Raw genomic sequence first — 22476 nt, forward strand, 5'->3', positions numbered from 1 at the left:
ATGTAATGACTCATCCACTCCCAGTCTCTATTCAAGCCTAAATTCATTGTATCCAGTTTGCAAATTAATTCCAGTTCAGCGGTCTCTCACTGGAGTCTGTTTTTGAAGTTTTTTTGTTGAATGATAGCCACCATGATTTCAACAATTTCCATCCCACCATCAACCTCAGCCTGGACCAGTCCACACAAGAGATCCACTTCCTGGACACTACGGTGCTAATAAGCGATGGTCACATAAACACCACCCTATATCGGAAACCTACTGACCGCTATTCCTATCTACATGCCTCTAGCTTTCATCCAGATCACACCACACGATCCATTGTTTACAGCCAAGCTCTACGGTATAACCGCATTTGCTCCAACCCCTCAGACAGAGACAAACACCTATAAAATCTCTATCATTCATTCTTACAACTACAATACCCACCTGCTGAAGTGAAGAAACAGATTGACAGAGCCAGAAGAGTACCCAGAAGTCACCTACTACAGAACAGGCCCAACAAAGAAAAGAACAGAACGCCACTAGCCATCACCTTCAGCCCCCAACTAAAACCTCTCCAACACATCATCAAGGATCTACAGCCTATCCTGAAGGACGACCCATCATTCTCACAGATCTTGGGAGACAGGCCAGTCCTTGCTTACAGACAGCCCCCCAACCTGAAGCAAATACTCACCAGCAATCACACAACAGAACCACTAACCCAGGAACCTATCCTTGCAACAAAGACCGTTGCCAACTCTGTCCACATATCTATTCAGGGGACACTATCATAGGGCCTAATCACATCAGCCACACTATCAGAGGCTCATTCACCTGCGCGACTACCAATGTGATATATGCCATCATGTGCCAGCAATGCCCCTCTGCCATGTACATTGGTCAAACTGGACAGTCTCCACGTAAAAGAATAAATGGACACAAATCAGACGTCAAGAATTATAACATTCAAAAACCAGTTGGAGAACACTTCAATCTCTCTGATCACTCGATTACAGACCTGAGAGTGGCTATCCTTCAACAAAAAAACTTCAAAAACAGACTCCAACGAGAGACCGCTGAATTGGAATTAATTTGCAAACTGGATACAATTAACTTAGGCTTGAATAGAGACTGGGAGTGGATGAGTCATTACATAAAGTAAAACTATTTCCCCATGTTATTTCTCCCCCACCCCACCCCCTACTGTGCCTCAGACGTTCTTGTTAACTGCTGGAAATGGCCTACCTTGATTATCACCACAAAAGGTTTTCCTCCTTTTCCCCCCCCTCCCTCCTGCTGGTGATCAGTCTCCTTACAGTGTGTATGATAGGTTTCAGAGTAGCAGCCATGTTAGTCTGTATTCGCAAAAAGAAAAGGAGTACTTGTGGCACCTTAGAGACTAACAAATTTATTAGAGCATAAGCTTTCGTGAGCTACAGCTCACTTCATCGGATGCATTACATCCAATGCATCCGATGAAGTGAGCTGTAGCTCACGAAAGCTTATGCTCTAATAAATTTGTTAGTCTCTAAGGTGCCACAAGTACTCTTAGTCTGTATGATAAAACCCATTGTTTCATATTCTCTGTGTGTGTATATAAAACTCCCCACTGGAAAAATCCCCACTTTTCCACCGTATGCATCTGATGAAGTGAGCTGTAGCTCACAAAAGCTTATGCTCAAATAAATTTGTTAGTCTCTAAGGTGCCACAAGTAGTCCTTTTCTTTTTTGTGTTAATGATTGTTCTTAGAAGGATAGAAGTTTTATGGCTGTAATTTTTGCCTTATATACTGTATGGTGTGTGAGTGAAGAATGTATGGTATACTGATTAACTGAAAAGAGATAGCTGGGCTGAATAGTCAAGAGGGGAGTGGAGGAGTCAAGAGGCACAAACTTTATTATCAGAATCACCCGGATGGATGACCCTAAAGCAAAGGCATACACCCAAAGGACAAGATAAGGAGTTGAGCCAGAGGGACAAGATAAGAAACAGCTGCGGATCCTCCCAGTAACAACTCAAAATAATGCTAATTAAGAACAACCTTGAATACCTTGTGATTGACAGCTCCAGTGTGACACAGCAAGGTCCATAGGCTTGTGTGGGAACTTATGACTATAAAAGAAGGGTGTATTGCCATGGGACTTATCCCATTTAAAAAGATGCCATGTGCTTTTAAGTATAACACTAATGCTATCCTGGGATGCATAAACAGGGGAATCTTGAGCAGCAATAGAGAGGTTAATATTATCTCTGCATTGGGCATGTGACCACTGGCTGGAATATTGTGTCCAGTTCTGGTGTCAACAATTCAATGCAGATGTTGATAAATTGGAGAGGGTTCAGAGAAGAGCCAGGAGAATGATTAAAGGATTAGAAAACAGGCCTTTAAGTGATAGTCTCAAGGAGTTCAATCCATTTAATTTAGCAAAGAGAGGTTAAGGGTTAACTTGATTACAGTTTATAAGTACCTACATTATATGGGGAACAAATATTTAACAATGGACTCTTCAATCTAGCCAAGAAAAATATAACATGATCCAATGGCTGGAAGCTGAAGCTAAACAAATTTAGACTAGAAATAAGGTGTACACTTTTGACAGTGAGAGTAACAATTGGAACAACTCACCAAGGGTTGTGGTACATTCTCTATCACTGATAATTTTTAAATCTAGATTGAATGTTTATCTAAAAGATACGTGCTAGGAATTATTTTGGGACAGTTCTATGGTCTGTGCTGTCCAGGAGATTAGACTGGATGATCACAATGACCTCTTCTGGCCTAGCAATCTATGAAAGTATTGCATTTACTGTCTTAGCTGTATCACACAGGGTTATCCACCAAAACCTTTAAGTCCTTTTCAGAGTCACTGCTTGTCAAAACAGTCTTCTATTCTATAAATGTTACCTACATTCTTGGTTTCCAGATGTATGATCTTTTATTTAGATGGACTTAGACACATTTTGTTCAAGTGAGCCTACCTAGCCAATGTGACCCACCCTACTCTGTAGAACTGACTTGTCCCCAGCATTATTTACCATTTCACCTATTTTCTGGCATCTGCAAACTTTACCATCAATGATTTTATATTTTCTTCCAAATCACTGGTAAAGATATTCAATAGCATTGAGACAAGAACAGATCCCTGTGGGATCTCACTAGAAATTCCCCCACTAGATGATAACTCCATAATCAGAATTAGTTTGTGTAATCTCTCATTTAGCTAGATTTCAATACATTTAATATGGTCAGTGTTGATTTCAGATAGTGTTAATTTTTTTATGAGAATGTCTGCAGTACTAAGTCAAATAATGTATAGAAGTCTATTTCAGTTAAGCATTGATTTAATTTAGCATTAGCCTAAGGCTTTTATCATATTTTGTCAGTCTAGATTCTCTTCAGGTTAACTGTGAGCTTTACTAACAATATGATCTGAAAAGTATTTCAAAGACAAGAAATTACTTGTTGGCAACAAATATTGTTGAAATTTGTTCAACAAATTATTGTTGAAATTAAATAACTTAGTTATCAGGATAACTAAGTTATTTAATTTCAACAATATATAACCTGATAACTAAGTTATTTAATTTCAACAATACATTAAGCTTTTAAAAAAATAATGTCAAGTTTCACATGTATACTTACATTGAAAGAATTGGTGCTACGCTATCCAGCGAAGCTATGAGAATTCCTATCTCACAAATACAAGCAGTGAGAAGTAATGCCCAGGTTGGTTCACCATTTGCTTTTCCATGACCAAATATCTAATTCAATTAAAATATACAGTAAAATGAGTAAATCTGTTCAATATATAGTTCTCAAAATATACTAAAGGGAAACCAACTTTAACAAAACCCATCAAATTTAAACTGGTTAAAGCCATTTTTAAAGTTATTTGAAATCCACATACATAAACAGATTATCTTATATATTAAATAAGAAAATTTATATGAGTTAAGACTTGACGTAGGAAAACTATTTTTTTTTATAATACAAAATTAAAATTTCAGGGATGGGGAAGAGAAACAACATGACATTTCTAATCACAGGCCTGACTCTTGATACTGCATTAAAGAAAGAAAACAAGAAACAAAAGAAAGAGCATGGGAATCTACAGAGAACCCTACCATAAATCAGTAGAAGGAGCCCAGTTGCTGAAACATGGGATATGAGAGAGCTCATGGCCAGATCCACTCAGGTAATTTTACGCATAAAGTTGTTGGGGGTAGCAGGGACTAAGTCTTCTCTCAAGGTTCCAAAGAATACACACAGCAGTATATGTTCCCTTCTCCTCTCTCCACATAACCATAAGGATTGAAACCCCAATGTTTCTTCCACCTGTTCTCTTTCTAAACATCCAGTTTCTCCTCACTCTCACTCTCCATACCACAACCTTCCCTCCCTTTTCCCTATAGAGACCCTTCAATCTTCCATCTCTTTCATTCAAACTCTCATTCTCTTTCTAAACTCTAATTTTCCTCAAACATCTCTTGCCATATTTCAAATGTCTCATGTTCCCTCACACATTTGCATCTCTGTGAATTCTTCATGCTCTCTTCCCTCTCCCTCCAAACACTTCATCATCTCTAAACATCTCCCTTGAAACCCATCCCAATCTACAAATTCTCCAATCCTCCTGCAGACAACTCTCATGTTCCTCCTTTTGCAGTCTCCTCTTTCCTCAAGACCATTCTCTCCTCCTGTGAAGTCATCCCACCCTTTGTTCCCACATAGCCAAATATCCCCTTTCTATTTACTCCTCAAAACTATTACATTTCTCTCTTGCCCCCCATCTGTCTCTTTGATTCACCTCTCACCTCTCCCTGTCCTGGCCCCTATTCTCTCTGTGTCCCCAATACTCAGCTCCTTTCACCAAGTCCCTCCTTCCTTAGCTCCCTTCTCCTCACCCACAAGTTCCCCACACCTCTCTCCAACTCCCTTCTCTTCATACAACTTCTTCCCAGCCCCAGTCCCCTCCTCAGATTCCCCTAACTGAGCCTGTCCCACTCTAGTTCCTCTCCCAAAGGTTGTTCCCCCACTCCTCCCATTATCACCACATCACACACTAGATGATGCCTCTCTAGAGCTCACACCAGCTCCTATCCCCTTGGACATGTTATATAATGTGGGGAATTAGGAGGAGCTGCTGGTTGGCCCTGTCTCTGCTCAGTTCCCTGCCGGCCAACAGCGGCCGTTGCCAAGTCTCACAAGAAAAAAAGCAGCACTGCCTTTCAGAACAAGCCCAACCCATTCTATCCTTAAGAGATAGAAACCAAAACAATCAAGTATCTACCCACTGTTGAATATTTTTCTATGCCTCCTAACATTAGTCATTTTCCAGTCTTGTCCAAAAGAGTGAGAATTTGTCAGAATAAAAGGAAATGACTGAGTTAACATTTTTGCTTCTGATGCAGCCATGTTTTCATTTTTATTTTAATTTTCAGGGTTTTTTTATAGTTTTTAATATTTACTTTGGCTGGACTAAGAGGCAGGGATGATGAACTATCTTGTGCTGCTATAGGGTTATTTGCTCATTCCACGGTAGTCAGTGACTAAAAGCTTGCATAGTGACTTATCTATAATTTTAAACTCTACAGTGCATACTGAATGTAGCATGTAAGGAGGGAAGTGGGGACAGAACTTAATTTTTAATGCAAGAGGTGCTGGAGACGCCCTAGCACAATTTAAGCAATGGCTGGGCTGCTGGAGAATAGCAGCTGCTGGGCTTGCACCCAGATCTGAAGGCAGTCCCACTGCCAGCAGTAGCGCAGAAGTAAGATTGGCATGGTATAATGCATTGCCACTCTTCCTTCTGCACTGCTGCTGGCAGCAGCGATGCTGCCTTCAGAGCTGGGCATCTGGCCAGCAGCCGCTACTCTCCGCTCTTCCTTAGCAAGCACCCACAGAGTGTTGTAACCGCTGTCACTTCTAGGTAGGCTTTTTCAGTTAATTCCAGGTATAGTGCCTTACAAAAGTCTTTCCATTGTCTTTCTGGATGGTGGCATTTTTTGTCCTTTGCTTTTATATGTAAGTGTAGGCACAAAGATGCATCCAGCAAGAGACCAAGCATATGCAGTACCTTAATAACTTGATTTAGACCACCTTCATCAATGGGGAGGTTACGGTTTTTTCAAGCTCTTTATGATGGTCTGGCTTTTCATGCATCACCCAATTTTGCCCAGGCACTAGAATACCTGGGAGACTCTACACTCTACACTTGCCAAACTATCCAATTCAGAGAAAAGCTACATAATCTTCATCTCAGTCACAACCAGGCCTTGAAGTTCAGAGTTAATGACAGAACAGCAGGGAAATAGCTGTTATTCCTGTCTTAATTTACATAATTTGCAGAATGAGTAAGAACTTAAATTGTTGCTCTCAACCTTTTCTATAAGTGACTCCAAAACAATATCATGTAGTTCCATGTCCACATCAAATTCACTCTATTTACAAATAAAAAGTGCCTGAACTGGAATCTGAAAGTTAAGTTGCTAGTTATTTTCTGGCTTGTGCATTTCCACTCATAAAAACTTCTGTGGGCCCAATTCTGATTCAGTTTCATAGTGCAACTTGATTGTTTGAAGAATAAAGACAATAAAACAGCACAGAGAAACATTAGAATAGAGTGCATAAGGTCTGCAAATGCAACTTGATTTACTTTTTTAAAAATGCAATTAAAATCTAGCTTCAGGTCAAGGTATGTCTATGCTTCAATCCAAGGTGTGACTGCAAGTCAGGTAAACATGCCTCCATTAGCTTTACCTGTGCTAGCATTGCTAAAAATAGCAGTGTAGTTGAGGTGACATGGAGATCAGTGCTGGCTCTACAAGCCCATCCATAACCCTGAGTACCAGCTCGCATTGCTGAAGCCTGCACCACCATATCTACACTGCTATTTTTAGCAATGCTCGCACAAGTAAGGCTAATATAGGTAGGTCTACCCTAGCTGCAATTATACCTTGGATTGCAGTATAGACATACCATCACACTTTCATGGCTCTGCAGCGGTAACAAGAATAAAAATAACTAAAAATATATTTTAGTCAACAATATAAATGCAATTTAAATGTAAATGCATTTAAAACACTGAAAAAAGTAGCTCACTTGAAGAAATGGTATTATGCCATCTCTTGCAATAGCCTGCAACAGCCGGGGTGCACCAGTAAGACTCTGTAGACCAGCACCACATGTAGAGAAGAATGAACCAATTACAATTACCCACGGAGAAGGCCATGCCAACGTACCAATCACTAGGTTTCCATTAACTGCTTCTCCAAACCTTGGGGGAAAGATCAAATAAATTAATGAGAAAGAGCAGAGGCTGCTAAAGTGATAATTTTTCTCTTATGCTCTATATACACATTTCTAATTCTTTTTTAGCACTTAATAAATGATACTCTACAAATTAATCAAGTTGTATTTGGGTTTACCCAACCGATTTATCCTCTTTCTCATACTATTAAAGAATGGAGCAGCTAAATTTTACAACACAACTGTGATTTCATAATTATTATTACTACATGTGTCTTTACAAGACATGACTTCCATACTATCTGGGCACACTACATTGTTTATACCAGTGGCAAGATATTTACTCATATGCTCTGTACCGCTGTGGTACTGAACTAATTATCATGTAATGACAATAACAGCCATGATCCTAGAAGCCAGATTTTCAAAAGCAGACAAAGAGACACAAATAGGAGATACATATGAATATTGTTTTCAGAATAAATGGTTGATCATACACAGTGCACAGGTATCAAACAATGTATGAGAAAAGTCAGTGGGTGAGGTAGTGTCATAACCTGGTGATAGATGTGAATGGCCTTGTCATAAATATAAAGGGAAGGGTAAACACCTTTAAAATCCCTCCTGGCCAGAGGAAAAAATCCTTTCACCTGTAAAGGGTTAAGAAGCTAGGATAACCTCGCTGGCACCTGACCACAATGACCAATGAGGAGACAAGATACTTTCAAAGCTGGAGGGAGGGAGAAACGAAGGGTCTGTCTGTGTGATGCTTTTGCCAGGGACAGAACAGGAATGGAGTCTTAAAACTTAGTAAGTAATCTAGCTAGATATGCGTTAGATTATGATTTCTTTAAATGGCTGAGAAATTAGATTGTGCTGAATAGAATGAATATTCTTGTCTTTGTGTCTTTCTTGTAACTTAAGGTTTTGCCTAGAGGGATTCTCTATGTTTTGAATCTAGTTACCCTGTAAGGTATTTACCATCTGATTTTACAGAGGTGATCCTTTTTACCTTTTCTTATATTAAAATTCTTCTTGTAAGAAACTGAATGCTTTTTTCATTGTTCTTAAGATCCAAGGGTTTGGATCTGTGGTCACCTATGCAAATTGGTGAGGATTTTTATCAAGCCTTCCCCAGGCAGGGGGGTGCAAGGTTTTGGTGAGGATTTTGGGGGGAAGATGTTTCCAAACAACGCTTTCTCAAAAATAAACCCAGATGTTTGGTGGTGGCAGTGGAAGTCCAAGGGCAAAAGGTAAAATAGTTTATACCTTGGGGAAGTTTTAACCGAAGCTGGTAAAAGTAAGCTTAGGAGGTTTTCATGCAGGTCCCCACATCTGTACCCTAGAGTTCAGAGTGGGGAAGGAACCTTGACATGGTGGCAGAGAGGTGGGATCAACCTGAAATCATTTTGAGATTTCTTTGAACCAGAAGCACAGATTTGAAAAGGATTTTTTTTTTCCTTTGGGCTGCTGGAAAGCAGGTTAAACTGAAAACAGTTAGAGGTTTTTTTTTTCTCTCTGCTTTGGGGCCAGAGCAGAGACAAAAGGGAATTGTCTTCTGTGAGGTGGAGTTTTCTCTACCTAAAGGCAGGATAGTTAACCTCCTGCAGGGAAATTCACCAGTCTTCACAGACCTGAAGTTTTTTTTTTTTTTTTCCTAAGAGCAACTAGAGGGATTTTCTGCCTATTTGCCTGGAGACAAAGGTGTTAGGTTTTTTTTTTTTTTTTTGGATTTCTCTGTAGGTTGACAATCACTATCAGAGACTATAGGTATCATATTCAGCACAGCAAAATTTTACAAGCCAAGTTTTTTTGTTTTGTTTTGGTTTTCTGTCTAACTCTCGGGTGTAAAGTTAGTTAAAAACAGAGAGGTTAGGATGACAGACTTCACGGTTCAACAAAAGCTGGAATTAGCAAGATTTGAGGCTGAGGAAAAACAAAAGGAACATGAAAGACAGATAGAACTCATGCGGATGGGAATGGAGGCAAGGGCCAAAGAACTGAAGGAGAAGGAAAGAGAAAGGAAGCATGTGGAGGAGGAGAAGGAAAAAGAGAGGAAGCATGCACTGGAGATGGAGAAGGCAAAGGCTCAGCAAAATATACCAACAAACCCTACCAATCCTTCTCCAGGTACCACTTCCCACCCCAGAAAGTTCCCCACCTACAAGGCAGGCGATGATACCGAGGCCTTCTTAGAAAACTTTGAAAGGGCCTGCCTTGGGTACAGCATCTCTACAGATCAATACATGGTAGAGCTGAGGCCACAGCTCAGTGGATCCTTAGCTGAGGTGGCAGCTGAAATGCCTAAGGAACGCATGAACCAGTATGAACTGTTTAAAACCAAGGCGAGAGTCAGAATGGGGCTAACACCCGAGCATTCCCATCGGCAATTCAGAGCCCTAAGGTGGAAACCAGACGTGTCATTTACCCGACATGCCTACCACACTGTGAAACATTGGGATGCCTGGATATCAGGAGCAAGTGTTAAATCTCCAGAAGATTTGCACTTCCTAATGCAAATGGAGCAATTCTTAGAGGGTGTTCCTGAGGAAATAGAAAGATACATCCTAGATGGGAAGCCCAAAACTGTAATCGAGGCGGAGAAGATGGCAGCCAAATGGGTGGAGGAGGCAGAGAAGAAAAAAACTGGTTGCAGTTGGAGTGGATACCAGAAGGGACAACTTCAGACCAAACCCTACTACTGGGGGCCGCCCAAGGCCCCATCTACCCCCCAAGGAACCCTCCAGACACCTTATCGTCCCGCCACACCATTCTCCAGCAACCCACCTCGTCTACCAGTGATCCATCAGCTGGACGATGTTTTAAATGTAACGAGCCGGGACATGTGAAGGCCAACTGCCCCAAGAACCCCAACAGATTACAGCTCATTGCGCCGGAATCACCCCAGAGGTCCTCAGGCATAGATACCTCCCAGATACCCTTGGATCGGAGGGAAACTGTGAGTGTGGGCGGGAAGAAGGTCACCGTGTGGAGGGACACCGGAGCACAAGTTTCAGCTATCCATGCTTCCTTAGTGGACCCCAATTTAATCAACCCAGAGATCCAAGTGATGATTCAACCCTTCAAGTCCAACTCTTTCAATTTGCCTACAGCCAAGTTGCCTGTCCAGTACAAGGGCTGGTCAGGAAGTGGACTTTTGCAGTCTATGATGATTATCCCATCCCCATGCTGTTGGGGGAAGATTTGGCCAATCATGTGAAGTCAGCCAAGAGGGTGGGAATGGTCACCCGCAGCCAGGCTAAACCGTCTAGCGCTGTTCTGGAAACTTCTACCAGGACCCGGTCAGAGGTGATGGATCCGGACCCCAGGCCAATGTCTGCAACAGCAGTAGTGGATCCAGTCCCAGAGACCCAGACAGAGCCAGTCCCAGAACCGGCGGAACAACCAGCACCAGACCCACTGCCAGCACTGAATCCAGTACTTGCAATCCCAACCCCAGAGGGCCCCACCAAACCTGAACCGGCAGCAGCCGATAACCCTACACAAGAGGCTCAGCCGGAGCCTGAACCCCAACATAGTGCACCGGCGGAGAGCGGTTCACAGTCAACGGAAACAGCCCCATCCCCTACATCGCTTCCAGAGGGACCAAGCATAGATCCACAATCCAATGAGGAACTGATGACTCCAGCATCAAGGGAACAGTTCCAGGCTTAACAGGAAGTAGATGAAAGCCTCCAGAGAGCTTGGATGGCAGCAAGGAGCAACCACCACCTCTCAGTTCTTCTAATCGATCCACATTTGTTGTAGAAAGAGGACTCTTCTACAAGGAAACTCTTTCTGGTGGACACCAGGAAGACCGGCATCCTCAGAGACAGTTGGTAGTTCCAACTAAGTACCGGGTCAAGCTCTTGAGCTTAGCCCACAATCATCCTAGTGGCCATGCTGGGGTGAACAGGACCAAAGACCGGTTGGGGAGGTCATTCCAATGGGAGGGAATGGGCAAGGATGTTTCTACCTATGTCTGGTCTTGTGAGGTATGTCAAAAAGTGGGAAAACCCCAAGACCAGGTCAAAGCCCCTCTCCAGCCACTCCCCATCATTGAAGTTCCATTTCAGCAAGTAGCTGTGGATATTCTGGGTCCTTTTCCAAAAAAGACACCCAGAGGAAAGCAGTACATACTGACTTTCATGGATTTTGCCACCAGATGACCAGAAGCAGTAGCTCTAAGCAACACGAGGGTAAAAGTGTGTGCCAGGCACTAGAAAACATTTTTGACAGGGTAGGTTGGCCCTCGGACATCCTCACAGATGCAGGAACTAATTTCCTGACAGGACTATGGAAAGCCTTTGGGAAGCTCATGGGGTAAATCACTTGGTTGCCACTCCTTACCACCATCAAACAAATGGCATGGTGGAGAAGTTTAATGGAACTTTGGAGGCCATGATATGTAAATTCGTAAATGAGCACTCCAATGATTGGGACCTAGTGTTGCAGCAGTTGCTCTTTGCCTACAGAGCTGTACCACATCCCAGTTTAGGGTTTTCACCATTTGAACTTGTATATGGCCGTGAGGTTAAGGAGCCATTACAGTTGGTGAAGCAGCAATGGGAGGGATTTACACCTTCTCCAGGAACTAACGTTCTGGACTTTGTAACCAACCTACAAAACACCCTCCGAAACTCTCTAACCCTTGCTAAAGAAAACCTACAGGATGCTCAAAAAGAGCAAAAAGCCTGGTATGATAAACATGCCAGAGAGCGTTCCTTCAAAGTAGGAGACCAGGTTATGGTCTTAAAGGTGCTCCAGGCCCATAAAAATCAAAATTTATGAGATACATAAAACATGTACACTTTATAAAGATGGAAATTAAATATACATACTTATCTCTTAATATCACACCTTCTATACATGAACCAAACAATACAATGCAGGATAGATCTATTATTGAGAATGAAGGAAGATAAAAACAGATTATACTGTAGTATAATTTGGAGAAGAATCAAACTCCACATTACCTAAGAATCTGTTAAAAATCTCAGAACATTACTTTTTTTGTCTTCTTCCAGCTTTCTCACAAAAATAAGATTAATCAAGGGTTAGCTGACTTTTGCCAATATTTCTTTATGATATGCTGTATTTATTATATACTTTACCCCAATGTAGTGCTGAAAATAACCAACTTCATATATTATATTATATTATATTATATTAGATTAGATTAGATTAGATTAGAGTGGGTACACATTTATGGGTACACACTCAACCGTAGGGATAAATATTTTCTCATATTTTAAGTAACTTCAAGTGATCCAAAATTTGGCATTTCATAAAAGAAGACTCTGGGATTCCTAATTTTGTAATGCTGTATAGCATTAGTTTCTTTCCCTGGCAGTTCATACACTATCACATTTTCAAATGGCCACACTAATCAGGCCAAAATAAAGGTAATTTACTGGGTAGACCTGGGTGATTTCAGGATCCTGCGTTATCCACCCCAATAGCATCAATTTTAATTTGGAATTTGCGAAATCAATAGAAAATATTTAGAATTTCTTTCAGTTTAGGTTCTGTTTTCCTCCTGCTAAGTTTTAATCTCAGCAAACTTGAATGACTTCCCAGTGAAATTTCAAAGCAAAATCCTAAGGCTTGTACACTTCCACCTTAATAGTGTGCACTGGAAGAAAGAAAATAATTAAAACACATCACAAAGGATACAGATAAAGGATGTAGTTGAAATAGCCAAAATTGTTCCAGTAGGAATAGATTTCTGAGCATCCCTAAGGTCTCCAGATCTGTTTGATCCTGCCATAATACCTAAAAAGAAGAATAAAAGAAGAATAAAACTGAATTTTATACCATAAAAGCAATGAATAGTGATTACTTTATGAAAAAGCATTTAAATACAATATTTATGTTTAGCAACAATCCAAAAACTAATATAACTGAAGAAACATTTGGCATTCCATTATATGGACTACCGAATATTTGTTCAGTTTAAACTCGCCTTGCTTGAGAAATTTGAACTGTCACACAAATTGTACAGCAGGAACTTTCAGGGGGTTCAGAAAAAGTGTGATACAAACTAGTCTTTTGAAATTGAAACACAAATTAGGGATTACATAATAAAATGGAGTACTGGTTGGGGCAAGAAAACTGTTCAGAAGGTCTATGAGCTAATGGGACTTGAGCAGTTTTCCACCTTGTACCTATATGCCCTAAAATCCTGGTTAATAGACTGAAAGCCCTGAGATGTGTTCACAGACAGTAAACTGGCTGACGAATACATAGACAGATGCCTTGGGCTGATAGGAAATATAAGAGGGATGAGGCAAGCAGAATCACCCATCCAGGGGTGAGAACCTACTGCTGCGGGGATCTCAGAGGAGTGGTGTCATCTCTGTCATACATTGGTTTATCTCCCCTGGAATTACCCAGTCTGTACGTTGAGTGGGATGGAGGGGGGCCCTACTTGAACTTCAAAAGTAGAGAGAGTTAACTCTGTTGTTCAGCCTCTGGAGGGGGAGAAATCACACAGCCAGCTCAACTGGGGTGTACAACGTACATGCTGCTGACTTCACTCCTCGGGCACCAGTACATATTATTATTTATTATTTGTATTATCATAACCTAGGAATCCTAAGTCACAGACCAGGATCCATTGGGCTAGGTGCTGTATAAACAGAACAAAAAGGCAAGTACATATACACTGCTGTACCTTATGGGTACAGAAACACCAGATCCCCAGTGGAGATGGAAGTTACTGGGCAGATATTCCAGTGATGGAGGAACACAGCACACTGCCTAGTCAAACCACATGAGGTAAAACCACACTAGAATATGGGAGGCAGCTAGATGTGGATAAAATGCCAAGGGTAAAACCATTTTCCCCACCTCTATCCGAAATCTCTGTAAAGACCCAAGAGAGTTTGGGGATGCTGGCAGTGGGAATTTTAGACAACATTCTTTCTGATATTTTACTGGGAAATATTTTAGGAAGTATCCCCTTCTGCTACCTAAGAAAGCTCACAACAGTCAGGTGATCCGTCAAAATGCAAATGACTGAGTTAGAAATGGGGGGGGGAAGCCCTGCCCAATTCCCCTCAAGGTGTTTCAACTCGGGGCAGAGCTCTTCTTGATCTGCTGCTCACAGGGAAGAATTAGTAGGGGAAGCAAAAGTGGATGGGAACCTGGGAGGCAGTGACCTGAGATGGTCGAGTTCAGGATCCTGACACAAGGAAGAAAGGAGAGCAGCAGAATACGGACCCTGGGCTTCAGAAAAGCAGATTTTGACTCTCTCAGGGAATTGATGGGCAGGATCAGCTGGGAGAATAACATGAGGGGGAAAGGAGTCCAGGAGAGCTGGCTGTATTTTAAAGAATCATTATTGAGGTTGCAGGAACAAACCATCCTGATGTGTAGAAAAAATAGTAAATATGGCAGGTAACCAGCTTGGCTTAACAGTGAAATCCTTGCTGATCTTAAACACAAAAAAGAAGCTTACAAGAAGTGGAAGATTGGACAAATTACCAGGGAGGAGTATAAAATTATTGCTCAGGCATGCAGGAGTGAAATCACGAAGGCAAAATCACACTTGCAGTTGCAGCTAGCAAGGGATGTTAAGAGTAACAAGAAGGGTTTCTACAGGTATGTTACCAACAAGAAGAAGGTCAAGGAAAGTGTGGGCCCCTTACTGAAGGGGGGAGGTAACCTACTGACAGAGGATGTGGAAAAAGTTAATGTACTCAATGCTTTTTTTGCCTCTGTCTTCATGAACAAGGTCAGCTCCCAAACTACTGCACTGGGCATCACAGTATGGGGAGGAGGTGACAAGACCTCTCTGGAGAAAGAAGTGGTTCAGGACTATTTCGAAAAGTTGGACAAGCACTAGTCCATGGGGCTGGATGCACTCCATCCGACGGAGCTAGAGGAGTTGGCTGATCTGATTGCAGAGCCATTGACCTTTATCTTTGAAAACTCATGGCGATCAGGGGAGGTCCTGGATAATTGGAAAAAGGCTAATGTAGTGCCCATCTTTTAAAAAGGGAAGGAGGAGGATCCAGGGAACTACAGGCCAGTCAGCCTCACCTCAGTCCCTGGAAAAATTATGAAGCAGGTCCTCAAGGAATCAATTTTGAAGCACTTAGAGGAGAGGAAAGTGATCAGGAACAGTCAGCATGGATTCACTAAGGGCAAATCATGCCTGACTAACCTAATTGCCTTCTATGAGGAGATAACTGGCTCTGTGGATGAGAAAACAGTGGACATGTGACTCCTTGACTTTAGCAAAGCTTTTCATATGGTATTCCACTGTATTCTTGCCAGCAAGTTAAACAAGTATGGGCTGGATGAATGGACTATAAGGTAGATAGAAAGCTGGCTAGATTGTTGAGCTCAACGGGTGATGATCAATGGCTCCTGATATTGGCAGCTGGTATTAAGCTGAGTGCCCAAAGGATTGGTCCTGGGGCCGGTTTTGTTCAATATCTTCATTAATGATCTGGATGATGGAGTGGATTGCACCCTCAGCAAGTTGGAAGATGACCCTAAACTGGGAGGAGAGGTAGATACGCTGGAGGGTAGGGATAGGATACAGAGGGACCTAGACAAATTAGAGGATTGGGCTGAAAGAAATCTGATGAGGTTCAATAAGGACAAGTGCAGAGTCCTGCACTTAGGACGGAAGAATCCCATGCACTGCTACAGACTAGGGACCAAGTGGCTAGCCAGCAGTTCTCCAAAAAAGGACCTAGGGGTTACAGTGGACGAGAAGCTGGATATGAGTCAACAGTGTACCCTTGTTGCCAAGGAGGCTTACGGCATTTGGGGCTGTATAAGTAGGAGCACTGCCAGCAGATTGAGGGACATGATCATTCCCATCTATTCAGCATTGGTGAGGCCTTATCTAGAGTACTGTGTCCAGTTTTGGGCCCCATACTACAAGAACGATGTGGAAAAATTGGAAAGCGTCCAACGGAGGGCAACAAAAATGATTAGGGGGCTGGAGCACATGACTTATGAGGAGAGGCTGAGGGAACTGGAATTATTTAGTTTGTGGAAGAGAAGAATGAGGGGGGGATTTGATAGCTGCTTTCAACTACCTAAAGGGAGGTTCCAAAGAGGATGGATCTAGACTATTCTCAGTGGTAGAAGATGACAGAACAAGGAGCAACGGTCTCAAGTTGCAGTGGTGGATGTTTAGGTTGGATATTAGGAAAAACTTTTTCACTAGGAGGATGGTGAAACACTGGAATGGGTTACCTAGGGAGACGGTGGAATCTCCTTCCTTAGAGGTTTTTAAGGTCAGGCTTGACAAAGCCCTGGCTGGGATGATTTAGTTGGGGATTGGTCTTGCTTTGAGCAGGAGGTTGGACTTCACTAGCTGACCTCCTGAGGTCCCTTCCTACCCTGATATTCTATGAATCAAACTAGCTCCATATAAATCCATCAAGACCAGGAAGAGGATAATTGCGAGACTAGCTACACTTCTGTGACAGTAAGCCTCTAGATGTCTTCACCTTCTTTCAGTTGAAAAGAGAACCTTTAAAATGTAACCTGATAAAAAGATGTCAGCCTAAGTTTGCAGAAAACCTGGAACAGTAGCTCAGATGGGTAAATTGCCCCAATCATTTCAAGAGAGAGAGAAAATTATATTATGAAGATATACACAATTTTTGAGTTAGCGCTCATTTTGCTTAAGCCTTTAGCAATGCATGAAGCCCTGGGAAGAGACAATTGGTTTCATTTTCTTGAGGGGAACTCAGCTTTCAAAAAATTAGGAAATGCTGCTTTAAATGGTTTCTGCCTCAGACTGTAGCCCACTGAAATAACACGGTAGACTGTGCTTCCCCTGTACTCTAATATTATAATTAAATGTTACTTAGCCATAATATTTATAAACCAAAATCTGGGAAGTGCAGTGCCCACAATAAAATGACAATGAACAACAGCAGTATCTTTTCATGCAAAACCACTGTATTTACCTGTCACAGATGGGAAATAAATCCCTACTAGCATTGTGAAATAGGTCATAATGTCTGTAAAAACATATGGGAGTCCTCCAACTTTTGTCTCTTCTGTTCCAGCAACTGATGGGTGACCCTTTTTTTCAACAATTGATCCTTTGTCTGTATAGGCACTCCACAGGTTATCTGTAAGGAAATAAGTGAGAGCTGTACAAACACCTAATAAATGAGAGCTATACAAACAAAAGTGACCTAAAAATAAGATCAACTTAGCTCCATCACTCACAGCTGTGAAAAATTCCATGTCCTATGTGGTGTAATTAGGTCGATCTAACCTTCATTGTAGAGACAGCTAGGTCGATAGAAGAATTCTTCTATCGACCTAGCTACTGGTTCTCAAAGAGATGGATTGATTACATCGACAGAAAACCCCCTTTCATTGATGCAGGAAGAATCAACAACACGACGCTACAGGATAGTAGCTCTGTTTCTGTAGTGTAGATAGACTCGAGTTTTTTATTCCATTTATTTTTATACAACAACTAAGTTACAACATTACTTGTAATTTAAAAAAAGATCTACTCTTATGAATTGGGTGACCTCTTTGGGTATAAAACTCTTGGCATTTTGGGAACATTTCTTAAAACACTAGGAAAAAGGCAGTAGTAAACCTATGTTATCTTCTATCAGCTTTTTTTTTTTGACAGGTGGCCACTCCCCATACTATGAGTGCCAGCTAATTTCTGTGGCTGTTGCACATGGGCAGCCATTTGACTGCTTTGAAAAATACTTGGGGATGATCAGTATCAAAGGCTATGCATAATATACAATCAATGGGGTGCACTGCTTTTTTCCTTTCTCTGCATTTTTATTTTTATCTCTATCTATCTATCTATCTATCTATCTATCTATCTATCTATCTATCTATCTATCTATCTATCTATAAATAAATTTTATTGGATAACTCTGAAAAGAGCAATTTTTGGAATACATTTCACAATGGATGTAGAACACCAATGTTTTATATATATATGATTAACTCATGTAACAGTTTCTTGCAATATTTGCTTGAAGAAATAAAAATATTTTATTTCACAGTCACTAAAGCTTTGAAGCTTTTTATTTAATTTGATTAGATTAGTATTCATTACCTAAAAGCATGTTTTCCTATTTGTGAGTTTTTACTATATTCTTCCTCAAAAAAAGGAGAAAAGCATGAAGCCCTATTTTTATCTCTATCTAGAGAACAGTTTCATTTTTTTACTGTATAAAAATATGTTTTCCTATGCTACACAAAAAGAAAAATGCAAAGCCTTTGATCTCTACATATCTTTCTAAATGACCAATCTGTGATTTATGGACATCCAATCCCAAAGATTAACTGATGCTTGTAATAATGGGAGTGGCTACCCGTCAGAAAAGTACATAATGATGGAAGGCCTCCTGGCATAGAGCCAAAGTACAATTTTTTTTTTTGGAAGTTAAGGAAAACAACCTTATGGACATAGTATGCTAACCTGAACCATTAGAAAATTTTTATTTCAAAATGAAATTATAGTAGACTGTACCAAAATAAAAGCTGCTTTAAACTTTTCTGAGCATATTGTAAAATGTTACCAGAATAAATATAATTTTAAATATATGCATTCAGAAAACTAGCAGATATTCATATGATGTACTATAAAATACAAACAAAAAGCCTAGCACATTTCTCACAAGAAAAATTACAGCCACAAAGAAAACATTTTAAAAAAGTTCTGAGTGATGGAATATATGGGTTTGGAATTGAAGAATGATAATTGTAAGTACATATACACTTTATATTGGATCCTTCTTGAAATCTTTTACTGAATTTTGACAGAAGTAGTAAGCTGGTGGAGTCCCCACCAACTTAAAAAAAATCACATACTTGTAGAATCAAGAATTAATGCTTCCTTGGGAATTGTTCATTAACCAATTTCAAAACCACACTACCTGAACCCCAAATCATATGCTTTCCCCCTGACTTGGCAGCTCTTAAAGGTTCCTTCCTTCAGGAATTCTCTTTTCCAGAACCTAGAAACAATCTCTGCTGGAAGCCTACTGCCACCCTTCTTATATACAGATGGAGTCTAAAGATCCAGTAGAAAAGCAGAAATTAGCCAGCAGGGTTCCCACAACTGCTAACAGAATGGGACAACAGGAGCTTCCTGACATTCTGTTAGAAGTCTATTGGACTAAATGTGTGATTGGAAGCTAGAAACTCCTGAGTTTTCATCCCAGTTCTGCCACTGACTTGCCATGTGACCTTGGACAAGTCACAAACTCTGTGTCTTACTGTTTCCAACTATTACCCCTACCATATAGTAGGGTTTTGAGAATTAATGAATGTACAGCATGTTGAAGGTGTAAAGCACTAAGTGTACAAAAATGCTAAATATTATAATTACATTGCATTTTAATTGGTATTTTTAACTTTTTTTGTTATTTGATACAATAGTTACCCTTAAACAAGTGTCCACGTACCATAAAATGAAGTATTTCTAAGAACCAAACAGCTGAAATACAGTGATGGAAGGGAGAAGTCTACAGATACACGAGTACAGAAACAATGATAGACATCTTACGCCCTGCATGTTAGAACTGTTATGGCCTACACTAATACCATACAAAAAATCAGTTAGTTTAACTGCACATTGACTTTAAGGCCAGAAGGGACCATCATGATCATCTAGTCTGACCTCCTGCACATTACAGACCATAGAACTTCGCCCACCCACTCCTGTAATAGAGCAATAACCTCAACCTCTCGCTGAATTATTCAAGTCCTCAAATCATGATTTAAAGATTTCAGGTTATAGAAATTCATCCTAGTTTAACCTGCAAGTGACCCATGTCCCATGCTGCAGAGGAAGGCAAAGGTCTCTGCCAAGCTGACCCAGGGGAAAATTCCTTCCTGACACTAAATATGGTGATCAGTTAGACCCCGAGCATCTGGGCAAGACCAGCATCCGGACACCTGGGAAGCAATTCTCTGTAGTAACTTAGAGCTCTCCCCGTCTAGTGTCTCATCTCTGGCTCTGTTTTCAGACTTACCAATTAGAACTCCACTAGCAATTCCAGGAATCCCTTGAATTTCTGTCACGTTATTTAGGTTAAAGTATTCATCACATGTGGCATTAAGTGAGAGACTATCACAGAAGAGACTCCACAGCTTCGTTGTCACTGTTTCATTGTTTACCTCAATAGATTTGGCACAAATATCAAAGTTGTGTCTTGACAATGTACGGTTTCCAAGAAGACAAATACTAGATGTGAAAGAAATAAAATAAGGGTAGAATTGGTTCTATGTAGTGAATTTGTTCTCATTTAACTTAGTCTATAGTCTCTTCTCTAGCAAATTCTTCATTTACCATATCACACATTATGCACATTATAACATTATTAAATTCAATGGCAAAAACTATGTTAATGCAGAATTGTAAAGTTGCTCAGTGGTATGTTGTCCCCTTGCAGAATGCTGAATTGAGCAAAACTCAGACTTTTGCTGAATATATGAGATCTTCACCTCCTTTTCCAGCCCAGTCACTTTCACCAACAGGATTCTACCTAACACTATTAAAAGGGGGAGATAAAGTTGTTCTTACCATCTTCTCTGTACCCTTTTTGAGAAATGTCTTAATATTGACATAACACATGGTTATGGACTCACGCTGGTCCTTGGCAGTCTAAGACTCAAGAGGTTCCAAATGCTGGTGCACACTCAAGCACTTAGCTAACTCCCCAGAAAAAAATATCACACACATACAATTTAAGGATCACTTCACAAGCCTTTTACAGCCTCCTTACACTTACTCAGAGGATACCATCTCAACCTACACTTTCACTTAACCATCATTAAAGTATAAGAATCCTTTTGTATTCCACCTCACTGTTGACGATATCCTTTGCAAGCCCTATGCTACTGACGTAACCAACACAATTCTGCATAGAAATGATGCATCCTGAAGGTACACATGAACACCTTCCCTTTCCTCATATAAAATAGGGTACAAAACATAGATCTTCACATATCACAAATCACAGCTACTGTCACACAGATCTGACACTACTGCCTCCACCATTCAATATAGCTGACACCAACCATACACACTTTACCTGGAGTGCATGCAGATAATAAACGCTTAAGACTGCTCTTATGTCCCAGCTTGCTATTGAACATACCCTTTCCAATAAAACTTCTGTTCCCTTCTAATTATGTGGAATACACAATTCTACACTGAAACAATGTACACTGGATCCTGCATGGGCAACCTTAATTCTGCATTTCCTGTTTTTCAGAAGTTTGAATTATGCTCAACTCAGTGTTCTGCAAGGGGACAACATATCACCAAGCAACCTTAACTCTGCATTATTGTCTTTTTTGCCATTGAATTTCCTTATTATTGACTGGCAAAGGATGTGCTGCTGGTAGTAGCAAGTAGTTATTTAGGCTGTTGAACATATCATGTCCCACAATTTGCATACCAAACCAAAACAGCCTGTAGTCAGCAATGTCCATGTCATGGTATACTCTTTGCTCTCCCCCAAACTTCTGCAACCTTGTGATCTAGGAATCACCCAGAATCCACACACTGGCAATCCTGACCATGCACATATTTCTTTTCCCTCAGCCATCAAACCGCTGCACTACATGTTTTTGAAAACACCACAATGATCTGCCCCAACACCAGGAAGTAGCCACTCGCTACCCCACCCCTAAACTAAAAAAGGGCTAGTAAAATACAGATTTTCTGAAACAACCAATCTAAGACTTGTCTATCATCCATCCCCATTGCCCAGGCCCTCCACAGCTGCAACCTCTCTCCCTGTCTCCCCACCCACCACACACACAAATACCTCTGTCTGCAGCTCCTCCCCACAGAATATAAAAACATTTTGGTTAGACCAACTACTGATTGTTCTGCTGTGTTCACAGTACTCTCCCCATAATATAAAAAAATATAACAGAGACAACTTGTAGCAAGCAACATGAGTTATTAATTTTTTACTGTACAGGTTCAAACTAGAAAATTCAGTGCAGGTGTTCACTAGGAACAATGGCATTGGCACATTCCCTCAAACTACCCAGGACAGTATATCCTGTGCCAACATAGAAACCCTCTAATTTTTTCCCTTCATTGGTGCATGCACACTGTAATCTTTCAATGTGACTCTTTGCCAGAACCCTGAGCCAGTGTGTTACCGCTCTGCCTCAGCAAGGGTGAACTTATGCTACTAAGCCATGAGTGAGGCCCCTGACACACCAGCTTATTTGTCTTGCTAGCAAACTGCTCAGG

The 22476-nt window shown here is 40.9% G+C and overlaps 1 protein-coding gene across 2 annotated transcripts in view; it reads right to left on the bottom strand.

The window, feature by feature from the left end:
• The window catches only part of SLC12A7 (solute carrier family 12 member 7), a 328393-nt gene that overhangs the window by 90489 nt on the left and 215428 nt on the right, over positions 1 to 22476 (bottom strand). For both annotated transcript variants that reach the window (XM_038392945.2, XM_038392944.2), the window contains exons 8-13: positions 20234 to 20445; positions 17177 to 17344; positions 12912 to 13010; positions 12077 to 12134; positions 7089 to 7263; positions 3630 to 3748 (exon numbers count right to left, since the gene is read on the bottom strand). In XM_038392945.2, the coding sequence (XP_038248873.1) occupies positions 3630 to 3748; positions 7089 to 7263; positions 12077 to 12134; positions 12912 to 13010; positions 17177 to 17344; positions 20234 to 20445 (831 nt within the window). The remainder of the gene's footprint in view (positions 1 to 3629; positions 3749 to 7088; positions 7264 to 12076; positions 12135 to 12911; positions 13011 to 17176; positions 17345 to 20233; positions 20446 to 22476) is intronic.

This window comes from Dermochelys coriacea, chromosome 2, assembly GCF_009764565.3.
Source record: "Dermochelys coriacea isolate rDerCor1 chromosome 2, rDerCor1.pri.v4, whole genome shotgun sequence".
Lineage (NCBI taxonomy): Eukaryota > Metazoa > Chordata > Testudines > Dermochelyidae > Dermochelys > Dermochelys coriacea.